The following is a 9304-nucleotide window of genomic DNA, read 5'->3' as shown; positions in this document are numbered from 1 at the left end:
CATTGAACGGAGTAGATGGACTAGACGGTGTGGCACAACGTAACCGTTCATGTTGCGGTGACGACACACGCGACGGCCTTTATCGTGGAAACGGCACACGCTATCGTCCTAATCGCGGAGACGACACACGCGACGGTCCAGGAGAAGGTGTGAAGGCCTCGTATAACACCTCTATTTCCAAAACAGAAAGATAAATAAAAAGTTGTTGTAGTTAAAATTTTCTAATTACATGTTTTGATCGGGAAAACATTGTTGTTTCTAGTCTTTTTTTTCTTTTCGCAGTTACTTGCATGCTCCGACGAATGGAAACGAATCTCGCAAGACTTTCTAGACAAATTTAATTTCCCACAGGCAATCGGAGTAATTCATGGAAAACAAGTTGTGATGAAGTCTCCTCCACATAGTGGAACCGGATCGGCTATAGCACCTTTTCTCAGACTAGATGATTATCATCTAGCCTTAGAATTATCTCCCTCTCTCTGCAAATATTCAAAAAGCACCGTGCACAGTATCGTCAAATTTACGTATATATAACTTAAAAAATGGATTTTTCTAAACCGGGAGTCTCCAAACTTTTCAGTTCACGGGCCGCATTGATTCAAATATAATGGTGTTGAGAGTTATTTTTCCGTTGCCTGTATCTAATGAGAACGTTTAAATTTCGTCTTTCTAAGAAAATGCTAATATAATCTACAAAACTTCTATAGCTTTCTATTATGTAAGCTTTGTCTACGTCTCTAAAAAGACACAATTACATTTTCTTTAAAATAGGATATTTATTTTAACCTATACAAATTTATTTTAACCTTTACAAATTTGTCGCGGGCCGACCAATATAAAGTGGTCGTTCTTAGAAACAGATATTTCAATTATTGATGCGGTTACTACTTTCAATGCTAATATTAACTCTTCTTTCCTCTCCTGTTGTTCCACCTATAAACCTAACACCTCCCCACTCTGGTCTGATTCTACTATCGCTTCTTTAAAAGAGATCGCAATCGCACATTTCGTAATTATCAAGACATGCGAGACCCTCATCACAGGCGCATATTTAAATGCGTGCATTTGAATCGAACAGGTCGCAACCTAATGCGAATAAGTTGCAAATTCGAATGCATATGGCTAAATGTTTACAAGACAATTTAATTGAACAATTTATTTTTAAAATAATTTTTGTAATAATTGTAAAATTGATTTAGGATATAGCGATACTACTTATTGGCTATTATAGAGTTAATGCCTTTTATCTTTGTTTTTTTTAAATTAATTTAAATATGTACAATAAAAATAGTACTCAAACCACATCCAAAACCCTGTTTTCCTTATACATAATTTTAACTTATGGTGTTGACGATATTTCTTTAATCTTTAGTCGCGTCTAAAAACGATATCGCAGGAAAAGCGAGCCACCGTGGGCGATCAATTTCATTTGCTCCTGAAAATAAGATATGAGATGTTCATCATAATCATATTGTTGTTACTTTCTCTTAAAAATGCAAACCAAATCCAGTTACCATGCTCCGGTTCAATTTTGAGCGATACTTCCTGGAAATGAATTGGAGCGATGCCCACTTCTCTTTAAGCTCATCGATCGGTTGGTCCATTTATGCTGCGATATCGTTCCAATCATCATTTATGTGCTGAATATTTTTATATTATTAAGCAATACGGCAAAGCCGTCCCTACTGAATAAAAAAAAATATATTCGGCATGTTGCCGGTTGCACACCGCCTCATGCCGAAAAACGCAATCGATGAACGAAAGCACAACTTCATCGCTCATGTAGATCGCCTGAAAAGAGAACATTTTTGTGAAAATATTTGACGGATCACTTGGACCGCCAGAGCACTTTCGATAGAAGATTTTTTTGGGAGAGTTATTGTTCTCCTTCGCTGAGACCTGGTTGAACGAAACCAGCTGTTGTCGTTAATTGGTAGCAAATTGCTAGCACAACATAAATCATTAGCATACAATATTCGTTTATGAACTGCACCAACATGCGCTTTGCCAGCTTAACAACTACGGTAACTCACAACAACTTCTTGACCTTAACGTGCCAGCGAGCTCCCCTTACTGCCAATACCTGCCAATGCTGCGAGAATAAAGTTCAATTACGCAGGCGCTGACCATACTGAAATCTAGAGACTAATCTCCTCCTTTGACCAATCTTTTCAATGGTCATACCATACATGCGACCGTGCTTTGAACTTTTTTCACTGAGTTCATGAGAATCGCGTTGCGGAAATGTGCTACTTTTAAAAAGCCCCATCGCGTACCGTCCTGGGATGACCGCACCTTGCTTGCCCGTAAAAAAAAACGAAACGAGCTGCTACAGCAATTTCTGTAAATCCATCAGCTCGAATGATCCATCTTCGACTAAACGCCATCCTGGCTGAATGGTGCAAACGAAACGCACAAAGTCAATAACTTTCGCGCGGTTCAGTTATACGCTTGACATAATCTAGAAAGAGTGTACTGTGTCAAGGATCTTGATTTACAACGTTTACAGCATGCCAGAATGGCATTTATCACAGGAATTTTAAAAGGAACCAAGAACCACGGGAAGGTATCTATACCCGTCTGGTATCCCAGCGTACGGGAATTTGGTTCTCCTTTACCGCGTACTGCTTATCCATGCGAGCGTACTTATCTCGTTGTCAATGACCTCCACCGATAGATTAGATCGTGGAGTTAGATCGAATCAAATTTACCGTCCAACCGAATCACTATCGGAAACTGCTTCCCGCTACATTCTTATTAGTGTTTTTGTCGTTTTCTTCGACAATTCTCCAAGCTACTCTTTGGTTTTTTCACTGCATAAAGGCAATCGGTTGGAAACGTTTTAAATGATATCTCACAATTCCATTTAGCTGCGTCCTAGCTTTTGCACCACAATGACTCAATTGCATTAAAACACCTCGCTCATTTAGGAGCCACCTAGCGCTGACCGCTCACCTTGGTGATCGCTCCGCCCCTTGAAAAGATCTTCTTGACCCAACACTAGTTGTGAGTTAATATGAAGGCAATGGTGTGTCTTTTACAGGGGTTTCCACGATTTATTGGTCAGTCCCCATGATTTTCCTATAAATTATTGGTATCGTCCATGTTACGAAAAGAGCCTAGGCGAGCCCTGCAACGGTATCTACCGAACTGGGCCAATAGCAATACGGGCGAAAGGTGCAGCGAGCGTAGAAACGATCGGGCGAAGCCGATCGTGGACGGAACACGATGAACACCACACGTGTGTGTGGGTGAGTGTTCGAGAGGCCGAAAAGGAAGAGGTTCGAGTTCGGGATATCCCAGAGCATTTGGCAATCGTCCGAGCAGGGAACAAGGTTGCAGAAAGCGATAGGCGAACCTTTTTTGTAGTTGCTTTGCTTTACTGGATTTGATTAGATTTGCTATACGTACGTACATAATATGTACTACATATACTTCAACTTTCTTAATCTTTTTGCGTGCAAATAAAATCATTTAAAAGCTAACTCACAAACGCCTACTATGCGCCTCATTGTGCTTACACTCTTTGCCTACTTTTATGTTTGAACTTAGTACACGTTTATTGCATGAATTAAAATAATAAATAAACACAAAACACAATACATTGAACTATGGGGCCACGCGCACGAGCCGCATCGTGAGCCCTACCGGGAGTCCTGCTCGACCGGTAGCCTGTTACACACTCCTGCGTTAGGTGCGCTCTGTCTGCACACACTTAGCGCGCATCGCTAAGTGCGGCGTGGTAGTGTGCGTGAGCGCAGTGTCGATTCCTGGTTGTCGTCCCACAGCAGCCCAACTGCTACGGCGAATCCAGGGCTCGGCACGTCTATCCACAACACTTACAAAAGGGGTTCTTCAGTGCGTTAAGTGTAGCAGTGAAGAACAATGGGACCGAAGAAAGCACGTGGTTACAAGGCTTGCGGTAATCAGGTTGACGACACTTTATACGTGCAGTGCGATGAATGTGATGCGTGGAGGCATTTTTCGTGTGTCGGTATAACGGCATTTGTAGAAGCCGTGGAGCAATGTGCGTGGTTGTGCGAGGAGTGTGCCAGGAAGACGGTGAGAGAACAATCATCGTCACGCGAGGGCAATAAGGAGCCCAAGGAAGGAACCTCGAAACACGTGGATGGGGATCTCGCTCGTAACCTTTACTTGGAAGCAGCGACGGATGGCGAGGCGCGCTCGGTTACAAACCCTCAGAGGCGGACGCTTTTATCGCTCGATGATGCCAACGACGAGATAGCGCCAGGAACATCGACCCACGTGGCAGGGAGACCCGTACATAACCTCAACCAGGATGTCGCGACGGAAGGCGGGGTGCGCTCGGTCATGACACCGTCATGGCTCATAGAACCTCGTACACAGGGGATCGTGTCCTTAGCTCAACCTGGATGCGGCAAGTGATGACGTGGCACGTCAACTTGCCGTGCTGCAGCGGCGACAGGAGGTGGAGAAACGGCGCATGGAGCTTGAACTGCTGCTGAAGTTCGTGCGGGAGGAAGCGGCACTTCTCGGGTTTGGGAAAAATAAGTTCTTTTAAATTTCACCACAACTTAACTTTTTTCAGACTGCAAAGAGAGCAGTGAAAAGCAGTGAAGAAGAAGAAGAGGAACCAGACCTTACTCCACGACAAGAGGCTGCGCGGTACATGGTTTCCAAAGAGCTCCCAGTTTTCTCCGTTGATCCCGCTGAGTGTCCGATTTTTATATCGTACTACGAGTATACTACCAGGCGATGTGGATAATCGAATGAGGAAAATATGCTGCGCCTGCAAAAGTGTTGGAAAGGACTTGCCCTCGAATTGTTGTTTGAATAGTTTATAGAGGCTTTGGCTCCAACGGAGTTCTTTCGTCTCAAACCTGCCCTCGAAGCTGTTCGGAGTCAATTGGTGTTACAGGACGTAGCAGGTTATCGAGAAGCTGCGTTCCAAGTTAAACCAGCTGGGCGGCCGGTGCACTTAATTAAAACACTAATCGAGAGGGTGCGGAAGATTCCGGCGCCCCAAACTGACAAGCTGGACAGTTTAGTCGAGTATGGGGAAGCAGTGCAGTGTATGATGAACCATATGGTTGCGGCTGGTGAATGTGAGTGTTGCGTTAGCAACGTCCGGTGATATTTATATATATTTTTTTATCCCGAAATGATTCACTCGCGGCGTTAGTTAGGTTCTCTTAACTTCACTTTATTGAATTCTATTAACGCAGTACGTAACGGTGGTACTGTAAATTTACTATAACAAAGTGGTTAAAAAATTCCACTGCTTCTGGTTCCTCGGTGATGACGAGAAAAGAGAAAGTGCTTTCCCAAATTTCCCTTTTATGGCTTTTCCACCATTGCAAATTCGCGGGCTTGCGATTTGCTCGATCCTCATCGTTAGTCGAGCAGTCCCACAGTCGAGCAGTAACGTGGGTCAAATGTCACTGCTTGACACTAACGCTGACATTCGATGTTTTCCTGTGTTAAACAATAACATTCTCCCGCCCAGTCAATTGCCCGGAAGCTCTTGACTCTTCAGTTCGTTATTGTTGTTGTGTCGTGACCATGTGTTTTCGCTTACCATTTCGTGGGTTATTCTTAGTGCTGTCGACTATTGATCTCCAGCGGGTAAGTATTATTTTCCTGTTGTACATCCAACACGGCTATCTTCGTGGCCGGCCGTTCGTAGATTCCGGTGCTTGTAGCTACGGTTGCGCGCCGGACTTGCCCGTCCTTCGACTGGATGACCGCCACTACCCGTCCCATGGGCCAAGTGTTTCGGGGAAGGTTTGGATCCACGATCACTACAATGTCGCCCTCCTTAATCGGACGAACCTGATGATGCCACTTAACTCTGCGCGTTAAGGTCGGTAAGTAGTATGCTACCCACTTCTTCCAGAAGAGATTAGCCATAACCTCTGATACCTTCCATGTGGTTTTTAGGGTAGCGACGTCGTCACTGAATACTGCTTTCGGTGCCTCTCCGTTAGCTGTCCCTAGCAGAAAGTGGTTCGGGGTTAAAGGAAGCTCGGATTCGCTGTCAAGTGGTACCTGTGTAAGAGGGCGAGAATTAAGCATCGCTTCGATCTCCGTTAATGCAGTCGTTAACACTTCGTCGGTTGGTAGCCGAGACATCCGTATTTCGCTCATCGCCTTCTTGACGGATCGCACTAGTCGTTCCCAGCAGCCTCCAAAGTGTGGTCCACCAGGTGGGATAAATTTCCACGCGAGACGCGGTGTTGTAAACTCCTCCGCTAAACGCTGTTTGTCTATCGCTTCCCAGGCCTCAGCAAGCTCTCGCGATGCACCGACAAAGTTCGTACCGTTGTCGCTGATGAATTCCAAAGGTTGCCCACGCCTAGCGATGAAACGACGTATAGCTAAGATGCATGATGATGTGGTCAGGGAGTGCGCAGCCTCTAGATGGATGCCCCTGGTGGTGAGGCAGGTGAAGAGAACGCCCCAACGTTTTTCGACTCGTCGACCAACTGCTACGGTTACCGGGCCAAAATAGTCGACGCCCGTGAATGAGAACGGCTTCTGATAAGCAGCAAGACGCTCGGAGGGAAGGTTCCCCATCTCTGGAGGCTCTGGCTTGGCATCACGGTTTTGCAGTGCTGACATGTCCTACGGATACGATTGAATTCGGCTTGCAGTCTCGGTATGTATAGCTTGCTTCGTATCGCATTTATTGCCGCGTGATGGTTTATATGCTGGAACCTACGATGAAAATCTGCTAAAATTAGTGCTGTCATCTGGTGTTGTCGTGGCAGGATCACGGGCCGCTTGGTAGATTCGCTAACCCAAGGACAATTGGTCAGGCGTCCGCGCATTCTCAGTACTCCGTTGTCATCGACCTCGGGGACAGCTTTGCTAGTATGCTCGTCTTCGGCAACACGGATTTCCATGTGCAACGTTGTTCGCTTGCGTCACGTGCGTCGGTTAATCGTCGTATCTCCTGTGAAAAGGCATCCCTCTGTGCCAATCGAAGAATGGCATATTCTGCTTTTTCAAGCTCGCCTTGTGTTAGCGGTCCTGTTGTTCAAGCCGTTCTCTTAGAAACGATAAAGGAGACAAATCGTAAGACGTACACTACTGACCTTAACAAGCGATTCCAGGATGAAAAACGCTCGAGCTGAATCCATGGCTTCGTGTTTGTGTTATGATGCATCATGTGTAGCCGTAACTCTTCCTTCGTGTCGGTGGGATATTGTTCGGGAACTGGCCACTCACACTCGGGCTTCCACAAGAAGTCCGGTCCGCGAAACCAGCGACTATCGGGATCTGCAGTTGGTACCTTCTGCCACTTCGTTCCATCATCAGCTACGTTTAACTTTGTTGATAGTCAGCGCCACTCATGCACAGAAGTCGTCTCCAGGAGTTCGCCTACTCGGAAAGCAACGAACTGACTAAATCGGCGATGATCAGACCGCATCCAGCATATCACGTCACGTGAATCGGTCCAGTAGAAAATGCGTTCGATGGCTATTCGGTGTTGGGCGATAATCGCTGCAGCAAAGCGGGCTCCTATGACTGCGGCCTGCAGTTCTAGGCGCGGGATGGATACAAACTTAATCGGAGCTACGCGAGTTTTGGCACCCACCAGAGAGCATTCGATAATACCCCCATCGTTGAAACGGAAAAACGCCACTGCAGCCATCCCGTTCTCGCTGGCATCGCAGAATACATGAAGCTGTATTTTTGCATTTACCGAAGTGAACTGACGATAGCACCTAGGAACACGTACTTGTGAAATAGTCGGCAATACCGCAACCCAAACGCTCCATTTTTCGGCTAGTCGACCGGACAACACATCATCCCATCCAAGGCCAGCACGCCAAATTTCCTGCATAAGAATTTTTACGTACATGAGAAAATTCGCGATGATTCCCATTGGATCGTAAATCGCCATCACTGTTCGCAGAACGTCGCGTTTTGTTGGCATCCGTCCTCCAGATAGCAGCTGTATGTCGTGTTTGGGGGATAGCTTGAAAGTAAATGTGTCGGTTAACGTATCCCACCACATACCCAAAACCTTTTCGGTGCGATCATCGGAGCACATGTTTATCTTGTCTTCGGGTGATGCCTCGCGTTGTAGGTGAGATGTCACACGATGTGAGTTAGACAGCCAGTTTCGGATTTCGAAACCACCTTCAGCATGGATATGCCGGACTTGTTCAGCTAACGTGATGATTTCTTCGTCAGTTTCAGCGCTGGCCAAAAGATCGTCTACATAATGTTCTTCCTTTATGCATTTTACAGCCCGTGAATATTTGTCAGCAAAACGGACTGCGTTCAAATTTTTAATGAACTGTGCGGTACTTGGCGAACATGCAGCACCGAAAGTCATAACAGCAACTGCATAGACATCCGGTTCGCTACCTGTAAAGTCGTTCTCGTTCCATAAAATCATCTGGGATCGTTGATCATCTGGTTTCATACGGACTTGGAAAAACATTTCCTTAATATCCCCAACTATGGCCACACGATGCTCACGGAATTTATATAATACGGATAGAAGCCCTGCCAACAGATCTGGTCCATTTAGTAAATATGTGTTGAGGCTAACACCCTGAACCTTCGCCGCTGCGTCGAAAACTACTCGAACCTTGCCAGGTTTGTTCACATTGAAAACCGGGAATATGGGCAGAAACCAATCTCGGGGCCTTTCATCGACAGTTCTTCAGGCGATAATCGTCGTATATAACCCTGCCTTTCATAGTCCCTCATTTTCTCAATGACTGCCTTAGCTAATACAGAATCTTTCGACATTCTTTTTGCAGGCATTTGTATCTTCTCATAGCCATGTCACGAGAGCATGGCAACTTAACATCGTCAAAACGCCACAGCAATCCGGATTCATAATGCTTTCCGTTGAATTTCGATTCCGCGTTGAGAATCCCCAACGCTCGCTCATCATCCTTTGAACGAAGTGTTTCCAACGGTTTGACGATACCGAGCGATTCGAGCGAAAAAAGTTTTTACCGCTGCGTCCAGAGCGGCTTCTGCATCTGCGCCGCAGTTGCATATGTGGATGGTATGTATTGCTTGTATGTTAACACTGTTGGAGTTCTTATTACGTGGGCCATATACGATCCATCCCAATGACGTCTTTGCCGCAACGGGCTCATATTTCCCACCTTCCGCGTAACGAGTCGGTCGAACCAAATGATGGTTGTCGATACCAATGAGCAATCGAGGCCTAGCGTTTTCGTACGCATGAATTGGCAAACCCTGTAGATGCGCGTACTGTTTAGTCAGTTGTGTCACTGCCAGAGTCTGGGCTGGTAGAGAAAGGCTTTGCACCGTGTGCACCTTTGGGATA

The 9304-nt window shown here is 45.8% G+C and overlaps 1 protein-coding gene across 1 annotated transcript; it reads right to left on the bottom strand.

The window, feature by feature from the left end:
- Nucleotides 1-5577: 5577 nt before the first annotated feature.
- On the bottom strand, nucleotides 5578-6603 carry LOC120893514. Its single transcript, XM_040295466.1, has one exon. The coding sequence runs from the start codon at nucleotides 6601-6603 to the stop codon at nucleotides 5578-5580; it is 1026 nt and encodes a 341-aa protein (XP_040151400.1).
- Between the last annotated feature and the right edge of the window lie 2701 nt (nucleotides 6604-9304).

Source organism: Anopheles arabiensis, chromosome 2 (genome assembly GCF_016920715.1).
Source record: "Anopheles arabiensis isolate DONGOLA chromosome 2, AaraD3, whole genome shotgun sequence".
Lineage (NCBI taxonomy): Eukaryota > Metazoa > Arthropoda > Insecta > Diptera > Culicidae > Anopheles > Anopheles arabiensis.
This window is presented reverse-complemented; position numbering and strand designations above follow the sequence as displayed.

Coding starts and splice junctions, on each gene's coding strand:
- LOC120893514 (XM_040295466.1), bottom strand. CDS start 6,603: ATGTCAGCACTGCAAAACCGTGATGCCAAGCCAGAGCCTCCAGAGATG.